Source organism: Haliotis asinina, chromosome 12, assembly GCF_037392515.1.
Source record: "Haliotis asinina isolate JCU_RB_2024 chromosome 12, JCU_Hal_asi_v2, whole genome shotgun sequence".
NCBI classification, from domain to species: domain Eukaryota; kingdom Metazoa; phylum Mollusca; class Gastropoda; order Lepetellida; family Haliotidae; genus Haliotis; species Haliotis asinina.
The window spans coordinates 231,335-249,975 of NC_090291.1; the positions used below are offsets into that span (position 1 = coordinate 231,335).

The window sequence follows — 18,641 nt, forward strand, 5'->3', positions numbered from 1 at the left end:
AATTTTGTATGAAATAAAATAAATGCTCCTTAGAATGGAATGTTAAGTTGAAAATAAGACCTGTTAAAGCCCTAAATGTAATCAAAGTAGTACCTCTAGGTAACTCCCAACCCTAGGTAAAGAAAGAGATAACCATTGTATTGCATTTTGGAGCTGTTAAATTAATCCATTAGCATGAATCTGCAATGATATATTAATTACTTCGATGATTACTTCTATGAAATATGTGCCAAATGTGTGGAGAATCATCCACAGCTTCCTCAGGGTTAGTTCCTCCTTAGGTTTCAGAGGCAGCTGAATACTGGGTCCAACATTTTCATGTGCTGAGGCTGGCATTATCCTGATGTTGCAGCAGTCTCCAGTTTTCTTCCACATTTCTTGTGGTGGTCTCGATGGCAACCATCTGCATCTGCACGAATCCTAGACCATACCATATTCAATTCAGTATAGACACAAAAAGTTACAGGAATAATTCTTGATCCATATGTTACTTTATCATTTAACATCTTCACACAGTCATGTTTAAATAATGGAAAAGTAAGTTACACTTTCATTTGTTGGCTTGACAAGTCTACAGCTATCCATGAACCAAACTATCCCTTACTCAGACAAGAAATACTCATTTGAAAACTTTACAAGAGATTTGGTTCTATACAACAGGAGTTTCATACCTCGATCACTTGGTGGTGTTTGTTGTCAAGGTGGTGCGTTCAGAAGTTGGTGATCTGTCATGAACCTGCAGGTTCCTGCTTGGTGGTGGCATACATGGCTGAAGTGTTGAGTCCAGAGAATGGTGTATGTACTGTCTTGGGTTTGATGTGTCATCAATATCTGGGTGGTGGGGTACATGGCCGAGGTGGTGTGTCCAAAGGTTGGTGTATGTACCTTCACTGAGATAATCTAACATGAACCTGCAAGTTCCTCCTTGGTGGAAGGGTACATGGCCTATGTATCTCTGATTTGTACCACTAGAAGATGGAACAGAAAGAAGGGATTATCTGCTTTTTCTTTTCTTGCTCTCTTCTTCATCTTCAATTCAATTCTTTGCCAGTACTCAGAATATAATGAGTGTTCAGCCTAAATGAAATATAACAGAACATTACATATCTCATTTATTGAACATAAATACATATGTTATGTATTCTTCCTTTAGATATTATTGCCAAGAACAAATAACATGTCCAAAGACCAAGCTCATGGATTCATACAGAAAGGATTATTAGAGTAAGATATCATGAATTTGTGTTGTGATGCATTGTCATGAAAATCAGTCTGTATGAAAATTCTCTAATTCTTCTTCGTATCTTATCTCACCTTTTCTTTTGGACAAGGATGTCCACGTCGTCCCCTGTGGGTAAATCTGAAGTTTCTTCAGCAATTTCATTCTTGACTTTCACAGGAAGCTGAAAGTAAACATTACTTCATTATTCAGAACTAAACCATAATAACAAATTTAACAGTATAGGGGCTTTGCTTCAAACGTTGAATGAACAATTACAAACAATGTGATGATTTGACCACGAAAATATCATCAGTGAGCCGACAACAGTGTAAAACCTACTGCTGCTGTACATGACTTAGATGTGGAAGATTGCCCGTGTCTCTCTGTTGGGCAGACTAGTTGCTGTACATGTGGAAGATTGCCCATGTCTCTCTACTGGGTAGACTAGCTGCTGCACATGTGGAAGATTGCCCATGTCTCTCTGTTGGGCAGACTGGCTGCTGTACATGTGGAAGACTACCCATGTCTCTCTGTTGGGCAGACTGGCTGCTGTACATGTGGAAGATTGCCCATGTCTCTCTGTTGGGCAGACTAGCTCCTGTACATGTGGAAGACTACCCATGTCTCTCTGTTGGGCAGACTAGCTACTGTACATGACTTAGATGTCTAAGATTGCCCATGTCTCTCTGTTGGGCAGACTAGTTGCTGTACATGTGGAAGATTGCCCATGTCTCTCTGTTGGGCAGACTGGTTGCTGTACATGTGGAAGACTACCCATATCTCTCTGTTGGGCAGACTAGCTGCTGTACATGTGGAAGACTATCCATGTCTCTCTGTTGGGCAGACTAGCTGTTGTACATGACTTAGATGTCTAAGGTTGCCCATGTCTCTCTGTTGGGCAAACTAGCTGCTGTACATGACTTATATATCGAAGACTACCCATGTCTCTCTGTTGGGCAGACAAGCTCCTGTACATGTGGAAGATTGCCCATGTCTCTCTGTTGGGCAGACTAGTTGCTGTACATGTGGAAGATTGCCCATGTACAATGCTGTCTGTTATGTGGAAGACTACCCATATCTCTCTGTTGGGCAGACTGGCTGCTGTACATGACTTAGATGTCTAAGGTTGCCCATGTCTCTCTGTTGGGCAAACTAGCTGCTGTACATGACTTATATATCGAAGACTACCCATGTCTCTCTGTTGGGCAGACTAACTGCTGTACATGTGGAAGATTGCCCATGTCTCTCTGTTGGGTAGACTAGCTGCTGTACATGTGGAGGACTACCCATGTCTCTCTGTTGGGCAGACTAGCTGCTGTACATGTGGAAGACTGCCCATGTCTCTCTGTTGGGCAGACTGGCTACTGTACTTGACTTAGATGTCTAAGATTGCCCATGTCTCTCTGTTGGGCAGACTGGCTGCTGTACATGTGGAAGACTACCCATGTCTCTCTGTTGAGCAGACTGGCTGCCATACATGTAGAAGACTACCCATGTCTCTCTGTTGGGCAGACTAGCTGCTGTAGATGTGGAAGAGTGCCCATGTCGCAGACTAGAGTCTGCACCACTCCGACATTCCTCTGTTGAATGCAGAATGGTGGCCAGTGGCTCTTCTTGTTTTCTGCAGTGATCCATGTCTCTGGGACAAGTGCCACGTTGTTGTCTTTGGTGACAGGTATTATGTAATACATCTCCTGTGGCAAAGTGTCGATTTTGTTTACAAAAAGTTCAAGTGGTGAAATTATTTTGTTGCTAGGCAAATTAGATTACACATGTAATAGCCCCCACAAGTGTCTCTTTTCAATGTTTAGAAAAAGTTATTACAGATACTATTTCGTATTCTTTGTGAAAATTGAAGAGGTTAGTCAAAATAATTGTCCAAATTTCTGAACTTCTTGAAAATAATGCTAACATCAGAATTAGAAAGTTTAATTATCTTACGAACTTCGTGCAATTAGTTGCCCTTTTAGTAGATATCATAAACTCATGGAAGAAGATACTGCCCTCTTTATACTGCCCCACAACATCTACTCCTCTAATGACAGGCAGGCCCGTTACTGTGTTGTTGCTTCAGGTCACCTTTCCTAGTGTTAGTAGGTTCTTTTGTTAGGTGTCTGACTCTCTCCCCTAAAAGCATCTGATAATTTCTGGAAGAAGACTACTAGGAGAGGGAAGCATTTTCTTAACTTTTCCCAAGAAGTTCTCAAAGCAAAATCCTGAAAAATTGTCTAGAGGTCCAAATTTTCTGACATCAGCTGTGAGATGTGTTACTCCATGCACATAATATATGACCATTTCTCTACCGTAAATTGCAGAAAAGTCTCCCACAAAATGGCAAAGTGTGTCTTCTCATACTCTTGAAATGTCTGACAAAGACTGTGCCTAGAGAGGTAAAATTTGACTACAAAGATGAGAAAAAAGTTTCTATACATTCGTGAAAGTACCACTGGACCAGTGTACAATAACAATAATATAAACTCAGTAGCCTTTCATCAGTCGGTCTCATTTAATCCTGTTTCTTTCTGCATAAATCTGATGGAATGTAGCATTTATAATGTTTAATGTTTCTGAAATCTTATGACATGCTGAGGTGTTTATGTGTCATGGGTTTGCAACTGGACCTCTAATCCATAAAAGCGTATGTTTCTCCACCACTCCTCAACAGACCAAGTGCATACAGTCCAGTCTGAGCCATGAAACCCTGCCAGTCTGAAGGTCTGTGAAAGGGGAAACCCCTGGGTGATGTTCTTTAGAAATATCATCAAACTGAACGTCATATCTGGAAATGTCATTCTACTTGTTGTATGCATTTATCACAGCCAAAATAGCCAGTATGTCCGTTAACTCTCTTGATGAGAGAGGATGCAGGTGTGTCACATACAAAATACAACTTTACATCAACACGTCGGCTTTCATTTCCAATTCCAGCTGTTTCAAGCGCTACCATCTCATTTACAAAATCTTCTAAATAGTGTAAATCATGAAATTAATGCAAGCATTTTATTAATGCAAAAAATGCATTATTATAATGATGCGTTTCAGTCTGTTTGTGTCTACTATTGAGAACTTTATGAATGAAAATCTCTGGCTCTCTTCAGTGCCTTCAGATTAGCATTCATCAAAACAATACAAAATACAACAATGTAGACATCTCTCATAAATTTAATTGACAAATTAGCACTAATTTCATAGACTCTAATTGATATCCACTGAATATATTAATAGTATGTAACACATCACACCATTACAGGTCACTTCCTCATGATAGGTACATGTATCTCAAGTCACATGTAATTATCACTGGTTACAATCACTGGTCATTGTTTAAAGTCATTCAAGCATGTCATCCAGACTGGACACTCTCCAATCACGCAGGATCATTTTGCAATCTTTGCTCACCTGTGAAGTTTTCCAAGTCGGATTACATTCATAAATGTTTTCATAAGATAAGAAGTAGCAAACAATCACGTGATCAAAACATCATCAGCTCATTTCCATTCATGCTTAACAAGCTCTACTCAGGTCATGTAGTAAATAAGAAGTGTGCAAAGAAACTAAACATCAAAGATTCAGGGTGTCACATTTTATCCACACAGATTCCTGTGCTCACAATGATTTCATGACACATTTTAGACAAGACTCTCAGACTCATGTTGAATTCGTGATGCATTAATTTCATGACTTAGGGTAGTATTCAGTTTTTATCAGTTTTTGTCCCTGACAGAAATAAAGGCCAATGATATGTGGCTGATGATTCTTATCATCCATAATTTGTCCTACAATAGTCCAAAACTGCATGAATGAGCTCTTAAACACTGGTAAACCATCAATGTTTACTTGTAATAAAACAGATGCAACATTGTGCTTGATTTCTAAATATTTCAAAATGGTCTTTTTTATACTGAAATGATAACACTGACACTGTGTCAATATTTCTGGATGTCCCCAAAAGTGTTCTAGACTTTTGGTAGGTCATGGTTATGCTGGCACAGTAAAGTTAGTAAGGATGATAGAGCCACATGAGACACGTCTCAGCCCATTCGTCAAGTTTATAGGCTTTGCTCCCATTGTTTCTATCTTACTCTCACCACTCCTTGCTTGGAAACTGTACTGTACAAACATGGTCTATATTACAGCCACTTGCTTCACTTTCAGAGGTTGTAGCATTACTGGATGTAGATATAGAGCAATGTGTAGTAGTTTGTGCAGGCCGTGTCTTGTCACTATCCAGATCTAATTGTGTTTCCCTAACAATCGAAAAATCATAGATATCAGGTTCATCATCTATGTTTGGAAAATTTTGCCCAGATGTTTGATAAGACCGTAAACGCACTTGTACCCTACTATGGATCCTAGAGCGTTTTGTCCTGGATTCTGATTCATCCACGATAGCTCAGTTTTCAGTTTATGAAAGGTAATATTATGCAGCTAGAATACATAACATGGGAAGATGTGTCTATGAAAGGTAATAGTATGCAGCCAGAATACATAACGTGGCAAGGGGAACATAAACAAACTTCGAGGGTTCATGAGCCCATGGACCCCGAGGGACCAGTGAACAATGTATTTATCTTACCAAACACCTGAATTTTAATTTTAAACTGTTTGAAGCAAATCTGTTGAATGCGAGGCAAATCGCCATTTTGCAGATGGCACAAGGTAAACAGATTTAGAGTTATCTCCCTTTTCATCGATTTTCAATTGCAAAACATTTCAGTAATTTCCATGCTTCATGCGTGATTCAGTGTTATTTGAGACAAAGAAGTACTACCATGAAGTACCAGAAGAGTTCGGAATTCCCAGCGGTGTACATTGAAAATAATACATCGCCTGTAAGTGGGGTACATTGAAGATAATAGAATAGCACTTAGCCAATCAGAAAGCGACATTCATGTGTGAGGTAAATGTATGTGTAAAAAGCCAGTATGAAATGATTGTATTTATTATGCTGCCTTTATAAAAAGCCACATCAACTAGAGGTACTGTTTTATTTGAATTTAATATCCCTTTGTGATTTGCAGTGGAAGTACAACGCAAAAGAAGTTCTAAAGTAACCCATATTTTATTTTCCCTCATTTGTTGATTCATACATATACTCTTCCAAAAAAGTAGGGGAACCTGAACTTTGAAGTCTGGTAGAAAGAAACCCATTGAGGAACGTCACAATGGCATTCATCTTGTGTATGCAGCATCATGTCACGTTATCACCACATGCAAACACAATACATGGGAAGCAAGTGCACAATGTGGGAGCCTCCAACACATGCATGGGGTGTCATTATGAATCTTGACTTTTCAGGCAGGTCGATGAGTCCCTGTAAACCATTTTTTCCGATGGTTTTCTTGCTTCTGTTCAGGGTTAAACTACTGACTGAAAATTGTAAACCTGAAATTTTCATGTCGTACTCCAGTCACCTAACAAGGAGGATAACTGAACGAACAGCTTTGCTTTAATGAAATCCATGTGGTGATGCATTTTCAAAACATCCATTATTATTGTATCAACATTGATTCAAACCCATATGTCTCCCAGTTCCCCTACTTTTTGTGAAGAGTATATAACGAACTAATGAATTGAAGACAATGCATAAAAGCTGAAATATCTCATCAAGGTCTGATTATGACTGAAATCTAACATCCAACACACAAATGTTCAACTAACCTAACACTCTGACACTCTAACTGACTATAGTTCTAATATTCTAACAGACTAACAATAAACTTTTCGTAATATCACGAAATACGTTTTTATAACAGAAACATGCATGAAATTCATGTGCAGTGGTGTATCTGCGAAGTGTTGTGTGTTCGTGCGCACAACACATAGTCGGAGAATAACACAAAACATCCATAAGTTAACTGCTTGAAGTTGATGCTAAGATGATGATGTCATTTACCTTCAGATTCCGGCTTGCCTCTCTTCACTTCTTTCTGACTTGAAGATTCTTTTTCATAGAGATCCTCCTTGGGGTACTTATAAGCATTTAAATGTTCTTTAAATTCTCGCGACAGTTGTAACTATATTTTTTCAATAAAATATATACAAAACAAAAAACATCATTTTTGTCTTGTGAGACCACCCCTACAGGGCCCCTGGCCCCGTGACAGCCAAGAGCAGGTAACTCTTCAGACTATAGCCTCCAGCAAACACTTCCTTTTCTGTCGCCCGCCTATGCAGACGTGCTTCAGCATTCACAGAGATTCTTGCTTACCTAAGACAAAGACAAGTACTAAGATGAGTACCTCAGAGGCTCAAACTGTATGTATGGTTTCTTCATTAGACGCATGGGCGCATTAGGAATAATTTTTTACAGTTTACTTGTCAAACTGTTGTAACTTTTGCCGTCCCTGTTGGTAGCCACGTGGTTAGCATAATGGTGGAAGGCAAACCTTTTTTCCCGCCAAAACTTTTTAGTTTTATGGTGGTCTTTTTTTAAAAAAAAAAAAGTAAGCTTGTGTAGCTATGCTTTTATGTACTTTATTCATGTTATTTCCATATTTACTACTATTTTTATATAAAATATGTCGTAAACTATGGTGTCGTGGCACTTAGCTTTTACCTTAACTATGTACGTAGTTTTAGTTTTAGCTTTGCGCCCATGCGTGTCTTGTTTTATTGTTGTTTATTATGCAACACTAGGAGGTTATTTGTTGCCTTGCAGTTTAAATCCTGCTCAACATGCAAATCCTCCATTCTGGCTAAAGACCTGCATGATGTATGTCTAAGATGCCTAGTGGAATGTCATCACGACGATCAGTCTTGTGATGTGTGCGCGGGGTTTACCCCTCAGACCAGAAAGTCTAGTCACGTGGACTTCTTGTTCTATTCCAACCTACTGAAGGCGGGGGGGGGATATCTGGGCTCAGGACCCTCCATCTAAGCGCTCCCACAAAAAGAAAGGCTCAGCTTCTTCTTGGGAGGGGTCGGTTAAGAAGGCCAGGGTGTCTAGGGACCCTTCCCCTTCTTCTGCCGTTGTATCCTCAGCACCTACCCCTACTTCGCAAGCACCATTAATCTCTGTTGATTCAATTAATGCCTTGTTTCAGCAACAGATGTCTTCGGTACAATCAATGATAGATTCGGCGCTGTCTGGTTTCCGAAAGGAACTGGACGCCCGATCTTCATTGAGCGGCCATGGTGGTTCAGTTGAGGGAGGCCACGGCCCGGGCTTAGGCTCGGAGAACGCTCCTCCCTCTGGGCAGCCATCCTGCGCTTCGGGCGTGCAGGCAGATGTGCCTAGGGCAGTCGACCCCAGCTTGTCCCATGGGGCAAGTGGGGCAACGACGCCCGGTGTCGGCGCGCCTAGTGCCACGGTGGGCAGGCAGCCTAGTGCTGCCCAGCCGCTGGGGGCATCGACATCCTATCCATTTCCTGGGCTCTCGAGTCACCCTCCAGTGGGGGGCTAGCCCCAGTTGCCCAGGCGACCTAGTTCGGGCTCTGGCAGGGGCGAAGCTAGCGGCTCGGCCCTTCTTAGTCTCTCTGCTCCTTCGAGTTCCATCTCGGTAGTGCCCTCGACAGGTTCGCTTTACGGTGAAGGTTCCCTGTCTGAGGAGCGTGAGGAGATGGATATCGAGGAGGAGGGGATTGGGGAGGAGTGCGAGTCGGAGGTCACGTACTCGTTCGGTTCGTCCCTCAGACAGGTTAGAGAGAAAATTGCTGAGGTCTTACCTCAGGTTTATATTCCTGTGTCGGAGCCCGACCCCTTGTAGTTTCGGCTCCCCGGGGAGGCGTTCGCGCCTACTAAGGTCGCCGAGGCGAGGTTGCGCCTGCTCCCATCGCGGGTCGGGGAGGTAGTGAATCCACTCCTTTCGGGTACCCGGTCGCGCTTTGATCTCCCGGAGATTAGCCACCGGTATCAACTGGATGAGGATTCGCTGTTCGAACCGCCGGTGGTGGACGAGTGTGTGTACGCCTCGGTCACCCTGGGGGGGTCCTCCTCCTCTTCCTTGGCCTCGGCCAGGCAGGGCCGGCGGCTGCCGCCCTTCTCCACGGCCGCTCCAGTGCTAAGGTCCGCCTATCGTTCCTTTGAGGAGCAATATAGGTGTGCGGCCCAGCAGCTGAGAGTAGTGGTCCATTCAGCTTACCTTTCTGCTTTGCAGGGGCAGCTGTTGGATCATGGGAGCACTGCTGACGACTCTCCGTCGGCAATGTTGGGTCGGCAGCTTACGGACGTGCACTCTCATCTGGAGAGGGACAGCATCAGGTGCTGTGCTAGCCAGATGATGGGGGCCGTCATGGGGTTGCGTCGGCTATGGCTATCCGTAGCCAGTTACTCTCCCGCTACCCAACAGGCACTCCTGGCTCTGCCCTACAGGTTGGGATCTTCCCTCTTCCCTGGGGCATTACAGGTTGTGCGGGAGGCCGCGGAGGCTGTTAGCACTTTCAAGGACTCTAAGCCCTTGTTAGAGCAACCCTCCTCGTCTCGCCAACGGCCTCCCACTCTTGCTTCAGCTTACCCTTCGGCGCCGGCGAAGGAAAGTGCTAAGTGGACTGCTCCGCTGCAGCACAAACGTAGCAAGAGGGCGAAAGGCAAAGGCAAGGGGCCTGCGTTGCAGCAGGCCCCGGCTTCCCGTTAAACATTTGCCCGGAGCCTTTGGTGTCCCCCACACAAGCAGGCGAAGAACTGCCGACGGTGGGGGTACATTGCCTTGCGCCAGAAGTCCCTGTAGGCGGCAGGCTGTCACTATTCCTTTCGGAATGGCAGGCAGCTACTTCAAATCCCTGGGTCCTGTCCACAGTCAGGGATGGCCATATGCCACAGTGGAAGCGAGACCCTCCATGCTTCTCAGGGATTCGGCACACGCCGGTGCCGTTCTCCCGGGAAAGAGCAGAGGTCCTCCGTGCCGAGGTCCAGTCATTACTGGACAAGGCTGCCATCGAGATGGTTCCGGAAGGTCAACAAGAAGACGGGTTTTATTCCACGTACTTCCTTGTGACCAAGGAGGACGGAGGGTTCAGACCGATCTTGAATCTCAAAGGGCTGAACAAGTTCATAGAGGTTCCGTCCTTCAGGATGGAGACACTGCGGTCAGTGATCTCTTCCGTAGAGACAGGGGATTGGCTCACGTCAATCGATCTCAAGGACGCTTACCTCCATGTTCCGATACACTCCGAGTTCAAGAAATACCTTCGGTTTTCGTTCGACGGGAAGTGTTATCAGTTTCGGGTTCTACCCTTCAGCATCTTCACGGCGCCGAGGGTGTTCACCAAACTTATGTTGATTCCGGCTCAGCTGGCCAGGTCACAGGGCAGATGTTGTCATCCGTACCTGGACGATTGGCTTTTGAGGGCCCTCGGGCTCCTGTTATCACACGATGCCACACAACAAGTGATGGACATCCTGTTGAAGCTCGGCTGGATCATCAGTCTCAAGAAATCAGACCTGATCCCTACGCAGGATCTGGTGTTCTTGGGGGCACGGTTCAATACGGCACAGGGGATTGTTTCACTAGCCCCAGACCGCATCGTCAAAGTTCAGAGAACTGTATTTCAGTTTCTCGAGTTCCCCAGAGCCACAGCAAGAACTTGGCTTCATTTGCTGGGCACTATGGCAGCTACAGTGGACGTGGTCTGGCGTGCGAGGTTGAGGATGCGACCCATTCAACAGGCGTTAGCCCAGTTGTGGTCCCATTCGGAGAGCTACGAGACTGTTCTCGAGACTCCCGCTTGGTGGAGTCCTCACCTGCAGTGGTGGACGGAAGTCGGAAATCTGTCCAGGGGGATCCCCTTAGAGACACCGACACCTTACCTGTCAATTCAGACGGACGCCTCCCTCACAGGCTGGGGGTGCGACCTGGGCGAACTATCGGTCTCGGGCCGTTGGGCCGAGGACGAAGTTACCCTACACATCAATGTGTTGGAATTGAGAGCAGTCCGCCGGGTGTTCGAGAGCTTCGTGGAGTCAGTGCGGGGTCAAGTGGTTCGCCTAGAGATGGACAACCAGACTGCTATGATGTATATCCAGAAGCAAGGCGGCACAGTGTCTCCGTCACTCCTTCAGGAGGCGTGGCAGTTTCTGCTGTGGTGCGACCAAGTCAACATTCGGGTACTCCCCGTTTTTTTCTCCCGGGCATAGACAACGTCCGCGCAGATGCGCTATCGAGACGTATACTAGCCCCACACGAGTGGATGCTGCATCGGGGGATATTCAGGATTATTTCCCAGTTGTTCGGGTCGTTCCAGGTAGATCTGTTTGCCTCTGGGTCGATGAATCAGATTCCTGTGTTTTGCTCAAGGATACCAGATCCGAGAGCGATAGCCACCGACGCCTTTCTGCTCGACTGGACAGACAGAGTGCTGTGGGCAATCCCACCAGTTCCTCTGATCTCAAGAGTACTCTTGCAGCTGACCGCACAACCGGCTCGGCTACTTGTGCTTCTGGCACCGCTTTGGTCGGCTCAAAGTGGGTTTCCGGTAATTCTCAGGTTTCTGACTCAGCCTCCTGTTCTATTACCTTTTCGACCGGACTTACTATCCCAGAACGAAGCGCCACACCCCAATCCCTGGATTCAGTGGGTGGCTCTGTCCCTCCAGCTGTTGACATGGAAGACTGCTTTTCTGGTAGCGGTAACTTCTGGCACGTGGGTAGGCGACATACACGCTATGTCCGCCAACCCTGAATTAACGGTGTTTCACAAAGACAGAGTGAGCATTCGATTGCCAGATACTTACCGTCCTAAGAGAGATAGCACCTTTCACGTAACGGCGCCTATTGAGCTCCTTGCTTTCACGCAGCCTTCGCCGCCCGGTACCTCTCTACGACGTGCTCACGTCTTAGGTGTCCGTAAGACCTTTCAGGCTTATATCAAACGAACAAAAGACATTAGGAAGAATGATCAATTGTTCTGCTGTTATGGTGGCGGCAAGGCTGGCTTTCCGGCGAACAAGCATACCATATCTAGGTGGCTTGTCTCTGCCATTTGTATGGGATACACCTCGAAAGGTCGTATGCCCCTGAGGGTTTGAAAGCTCATTAGGTTAGGGCTGTGGCGACGTCTAAGGCATAGGCGTCTGCCTTGCCCATTGAGGAGATCTGCTATTTGGAGCTGACCGAGCACGTTCATCCGTCATTACCAGTTAGACAGACTGTCAAGCGAGCATGCTCGGTTTGGCCAGTCAGTTCTCACCAGTGGGCAGGGCACGAGTGCCCTAGCCGATTGAGCTACCCTTGCATTTGACGAACGATCATTTGACGAACGATCATTTGACATTGTAGCTGCAACAAGTAGACTGGTGGTGGTGTCTTACTGTATACTTTCCATCTTTTATCCCGGTGGTGGGCTCTATTATGGTGGTGGTATTTTTTACTTTACCGGTCTACACTGCCTCAGTCCTTCCCTAGCACCTTGGCCGGTGCATGAGAATGGATCCTGATATATCGGTTGCCTGTCCCGACTCCCGTTTTTTGAAAAAAAAAGGGGGGGGGGCAATTTTTTATAGGCACCCTACGACTTTCTCACAGAATGGTAGGGTTAGACCGTGTAATAGCCTGGCCCTGGTCCGCACCCCCGCCGCAAGGCACAGAAGGTCACGTGACCAGGTAAGTTTGATTCCTTGTTACTTTCAGTATCGTAATAAAGGTTCTCATCTTTTGTCAGGTTTATGAGCAGACAGAATGCCTCTCCCTAAGATCAGTCTTTTGGAGTCTGTCTTATGCTTATAAGTACCCCAAGGAGGATCTCTATGAAAAAGAATCGAACAAACCTGTAGAGGTTGCAGATTCTTTGAATAGAGTCCTCCTTGGGGTAAGGCCACCCACCTCCCCACATTCTGTCTGTATTGCTTACAGAACGGAAGTGTTTGCTGGAGGCTATAGTCTGAAGAGTTACCTGCTCTTGGCTGTCACGGGGCCAGGGGCCCTGTAGGGGTGGTCTCACAAGACAAAAACGATGTTTTTTGTTTTGTATATATTTTATTGAAAAAATATAGTTACAACTGTCGCGAGAATTTAAAGAACATTTAAATGCTTATAAGTACCCCAAGGAGGACTCTATTCAAAGAATCTGCAACCTCTACAGGTTTGTTCGAGTTGGTAGCAGCTCCCTTAACCACCTCCTACAGAAGTGCCTTACAAGTTCTTATATTCGTCTCCACTGTTTTCAGGGGTTTTATCGCATTGTATCAACACTATCTGGCGCAAATGTTCCACCAACTTGTCCATGCATAAGATGATTTGGGGTTAACGGTACATTAGTTAGTCCATCTGTGACATCGCCTTTACCCAAAATGGCAAAGATAGCTCTGTTTGCTGATTTAATAATACATTCAAATACACTACCAAAATGTGGTACGTGAGGAGGGTTGAATTTCCAGTTGACTCCCCTTTTAGAAAAGGATGAAGCAGTTGCATCAAGGTGCTCGACCAAATCGTGTAACTCCTTCACAGCACCCACAGGGTTAGTTCCAGTAGATACCACCTGTTGTGGAATTCCTCAACTACTTGTCATGTGGAAGAAAACATTCAGAAATAAGTCACTGTCAAGACCATATGACATTTCCAGACCTACAGCCCTTGTTGACAAACATGTAAAAAGACACAAATATTATTTTTGTCTTTTCTTTGATCTTCCTTGGATAGTCAGAAAAGGCCCTGCATAGTCCACTCCAACTTGAGTAAATGCTCTCAGTGAATAAGTAACTCTGAACTTTGGTAGTGGAGCCATAATCTGAGGTCTCAGTTGAACCTTTTGTCTCTGACAAAACGCACATTTTTTCTCCCAGACTCGAATCTCTTCATGAGCAGCCATGACCCAGTTTCTTGATCACAGAGCACCTGTAGTCTGTTTGGCTCAAAAGCAGACCGATGAATTGCAATCTAGCTCGAAAACTAAGAAGCATAACATACTCCATGAAACGTTGATCATCATTAGAACATCATACCAAATCTGTGAGGATTTTGCAGAATATCATTCCTTAAAATATAAAACTTGTTTAACAAACTATCATTAAAATATTGACACAGTTCACTATTTGTTACAAGGGAGGAGAGAAGAGAAAGGGACAGCCAGGAGTGTGAAAAAGCATGGAGATGGTACAGCACAGGTTAGTGAATAAAAAACTTTCTCGGCACTTGTGCACATGCTTCTTGAACACCTGGCCGTGCCTTTCTCTACACTCCTCCCTAGTAACAAACAGAGAACTGTGCAAATATTTTATTGACAGTTTGTTAAACAACTTATTTATTATTAGGACAAAAATTCTGCAGAAACCTCACAGAGTTGGTATGATGCTTTGATTATGATCAGCGTTTCATTGAGTATGTTATGCATATTCATTTTCTAGTTACATTGCAATTTATCAGTCCGCTTTTTAGCCAAACGGACAATGAAGTTTGATTTGTACCTACTGTATGTTTACCAACTTCGTGGTAATGTTTCACAATAAGTCTTGTCACCCAGTTTTTTGCCAGGCAAGATTATTGGAACTCGTGCTCACCAAGACAAGCAATCAGCATATTTCAACCTGCCAATGCATCTTATTAGTCCCTCTTCATCGATTACTGGCTGAAGTCCAAAGAGTTTGCTATCTTTTGGAAACTGTTTTCCCTTTTGTAGTGTATAAAACTCATTTGCAAATTCCTGTTGTTGCATCTGACTGATAATTTTCATTTCAGCATCTTCGATTTCCTCAACCTCAAAAATTACCTATGTGTTGCAATTTCAGCATTGGTAACAAATCTGCATGCCCAAGCATATATTCTGGTCATTGTCTTCCAGTCAGAGTAACTGGATGGATGAAGACGCCATGTTTTTCCATCACCTTCAGTCAGTAGGTAACAAGCTCCTTTTTTCTGGACAGTTTCATGACTTTTATTTGAAGTACTATCACTATGAACACTACCTATTTGTTTTGGCCATTCACTTGTGAGTGTCAGAAATGCTGGTCCTTTCAGCTATGAGCTACTGGTTAGGTTCTTCACTGATGTACCCCTGGTAAGTATGTCTGCAGGATTTAACGGAGATGGAAGATATTTCCACTGATATGGACTAGTGTGGTCATGGATATAACCAATGCAATTTGCCACAAAAGACATGTAATTTCTACTCTGACTTTTTATCCAGCACAACACACTCATACTGTCACACCAAAAATGTGTGTTGACCGTGAACATTTCTAGCACCTTCGCTGAAGCAACAACCAATTTTACCCCAAGGACTGCCACCATGTAATCCTGCTTTTGGAGGTAACTAAACAACTACACACTTCCCCCCTCTGGTAAATACAGGCTGCATATGTTGCTGCCCCTCATGCATCTTGTGATGCATCTGCTAAAATGTTTTGTAATCTATATCAGATTTGATTCTCAAGCATCTTGGTACTCTGATGTGGCATACCTCTTTAACCTCATTTATCTGTTTCAGAGTTCTAAGATTCAGATTTGGATCAAGCTCTTCATCCCATCCGACACCTGCTGTCCACATCTCTTGAATCATCATTTTACCTACGATGGTGAGAGGTGTCCAGAGTCCAAGCGGATCAAAGATCCTTGTGTTTTCTCTGAGAAACATTTGTTTGGTTATTTTTGCAATGTGTTCAGGAACATTCATACAGAAACTGAACATCATTACTTGCAGTCAACATAAGACCTAGTGCTTTCATTTTTGTTGATTTTTACCTTCTGTGCCCTAGATTCTAATGGAATTCCATCAAGGCCATCCAACATAATTTAAAAGCCATTTTCTAGTGTTTATACCTACTGAGCGCTATAGGTCACTCACTTGATTGTATAAATCTATCCCAGTCATGTCATCTTCAACTGTCCATAGGGCCTATCAAATGTGCAAGGAAGGCTTGTGGGATGTCACGCCATCTCTCAAGTTCTGTTCTCTCAACTTGTAGGTCAAGCACATTATTTGACGGATGAGGAAGACGGCATAGACATCGATCCATCTCGTGCCAAAGATGCTCTACCGGGGAGAGATCCGGTGAATTTGCAGGCCAAGGCAGTTAGTCAGTGTTGTGGTGTTGCAAGAAATCCATAGCAACCTTTGTCGTGTGAGGGTGGGCATCGCCCTGTTTGAGTGTTAACCCCGGGCGATGCCGTTGCAGGAAAGGCATTGGCACAAGTCGAAGAATCTAATCCATGTAGATCACACCAGTTAAGTTGCCCAGAATAATCAGCAAAGGATTTCTTTGGCGTGTTGTTATTCCAACCCAAATGTGGCAGTGTTGTATATATATTTTACATACTTGTATATATTGAAGACTGTAATGAATTAATGCATTAACTGTAACTGTGAAGTACAGAATAAATTAATCTTGCTTTCTATTAAGCTTCTGCTTGAATTGTTTTTAATTCAACTCTAATATTATTTAACTGCCTTTGGGTAACTGTGGGGTAAGATTGCTTAGCTTGGGTCACTGCATTGTTTATCATAGCTTACACCGGATTGGCCTTGTGTAAAATACTGAGGTTGAGCACATCACCAGCACAACACACAGCCCACTAACACTGACCAGACATTGTTACAGGTAAGTTATGTATTTTTGTATTTTACAATTATGTACTTGTATAGAGTGATTAAATCATGTTCTAGTGTTAGCTATATAATCAATACAGTTATGACCCAAATTTTACCTAAACATCATCTTTTCACTTCCTGAGAATGAGTGAGAGAGCATGCGCTATTTATCATTTATGTGTTTGCCTATAGCTATGTATGAATGTTTTTTTAAGTGTTCATAATATTATGTATATTGTGGGTCAAATAAGGCATGTTAGCCATTCTTTCAGTAGTATATATGGATGTATATATTTATCATTATATATGTTTCAGTGCGTTTCGCTCACTAATGGATTGAATAAACCCTCAAAACTCAACCCTGACCTGTGTGTCTTTATTGAACACACCTGGTTACACAAATCATACACAGAACCACCACCAAAGCAATTCCTCTCCAAGACTCAGGCCTGTGCATAATGTTCTCCCTCGCGTCTATAGGCACGTTGACGTCCATCAGTATAAGAAATGTTAAACCTGGACTCATCATGATTTCAGCACCACATTCGGCAAGCTTGTCGATGATATTGTGGCAGGATAGGTCGTATGGTGGGACGTCGTGGTCTGATCAGGTGATGATGCAAATGTTGTTGAACTGTGTTGGTGTGAATACAGCCAAGTCCTGGGATGGTCTGGGCAGTCATCACTGCAGTCTTAAACCTGTGGCAAAGATGGGTCACCCTTATCCATCTGTCCTGTCTTGGCATTGTTACAAGTGGACAACCAGAATGTGGCCAATTGATGATGCCATGTGTGTTCTGGTAGTGTCTCACCAGAGCAGAGATGATGTTCCGGTGCAGCTACTTGTCATTGAGACATTCCTCCACGGACCATCCCAGACATCACAAGGACAGGGGCTGAGCTTTCCAGATCTAGATTTTAAATGTTTATATGCACAATTTCTTTATGTGCTAGGACATTCCATATTCACTAAACCGAGTGCAACTCCCAACACAGTGCTTGGATCCTAAGCAACGGATGCCATGATTCAACCTCTTTGCAACCTCCCACCTCTTACTAACGCTCAATGCTTCCACATTTCATGACTTGCTCCGGGGCACATTTGACCCATTGCATTCTCTTTATTGACACAGAATGTCCCATTTTTACCTGATGTTTTACATCTATGTGATTTCTGCTTTTTGGCAACCCCATTTATGACTTCACTGGCAATGACCTGAAACTCTGATACTCTCAGAATCCACTCCTGAACGACTTCAACAGTTTCCTCAATCTCTACATCTCAAATATCCACCTCTGATATAGCATTACCATAGATTCCGTTAATTTCTTTAGTAATTGTGAGTATAAGGTCCAATCACCCAATTCCTCTAGCTTGTCAGATTCTCTAAGGTTTGCCACTAAAATATCACGCAGCAGGTCTCCAAGTCCCTGGCATTACCTTCCATAATTGGTCTGAACTTTGTTATTTCTTCTAGATTTAAAGGAACGTTATGTCTTTTGCCACCATACTTACAATCAAGATGTTCTAAAGTGATGTCATATGCAGCTGCACTATGACCTAAACTAGCTTTTACTTTCAATGCTTCTCTGGTAAGGCATTGCCTTAACTGTAACAGTTAGTATTTGGGGGTGACTGGCACCATGTCCACACAAGCTACAAAAGCTAGTTTCCAATTCTCAAACATTTTAATGTCACCATTAAATGGGTATGGAAAGTCTTTTGAGTTGTTTCCACATATCTATCCCAAGCTCATGTCTAGTTGTGATAGGATCTGTTCTTCTGCAAACATCATAATGTGCTTTGTAACTTTCAACTATATTTAACTTGGGATCCAAACTCTCGCCTTTCTCATGTTTCCCTGTGACCATTAGTGTTACCCCTAGGGTTCAGAAAGGACAGGGTAAATTCATGGAAAGGGGCACTTCATAACCTCAAAGGGCATGCTGGAGAGGT

At 43.7% G+C, this 18,641-nt stretch overlaps 1 protein-coding gene across 1 annotated transcript; it reads left to right on the forward strand.

Annotated features, from left to right (window-relative positions):
• Window positions 1-9,975: 9,975 nt before the first annotated feature.
• Window positions 9,976-17,584, forward strand: LOC137258632 (uncharacterized). Its single transcript, XM_067796330.1, has 6 exons — window positions 9,976-10,477; window positions 10,573-11,625; window positions 14,203-14,264; window positions 15,584-15,671; window positions 16,062-16,168; window positions 17,489-17,584. Exons 1-6 carry the CDS (start codon window positions 9,976-9,978, stop codon window positions 17,582-17,584), a joined length of 1,908 nt encoding a protein of 635 aa, XP_067652431.1.
• The last annotated feature ends 1,057 nt before the right edge of the window (window positions 17,585-18,641 follow it).

Coding starts and splice junctions, on each gene's coding strand:
- LOC137258632 (XM_067796330.1), top strand. CDS start 9,976: ATGCCACAGTGGAAGCGAGACCCTCCATGCTTCTCAGGGATTCGGCAC. Junction 11,626..14,202: donor ACCGCTTTGGTCGGCTCAAA/GTGGGTTTCCGG, acceptor ATTTGTTACAAG/GGAGGAGAGAAGAGAAAGGG. Junction 16,169..17,488: donor TGAATTTGCAGGCCAAGGCA/GTTAGTCAGTGT, acceptor GTGTTCTGGTAG/TGTCTCACCAGAGCAGAGAT.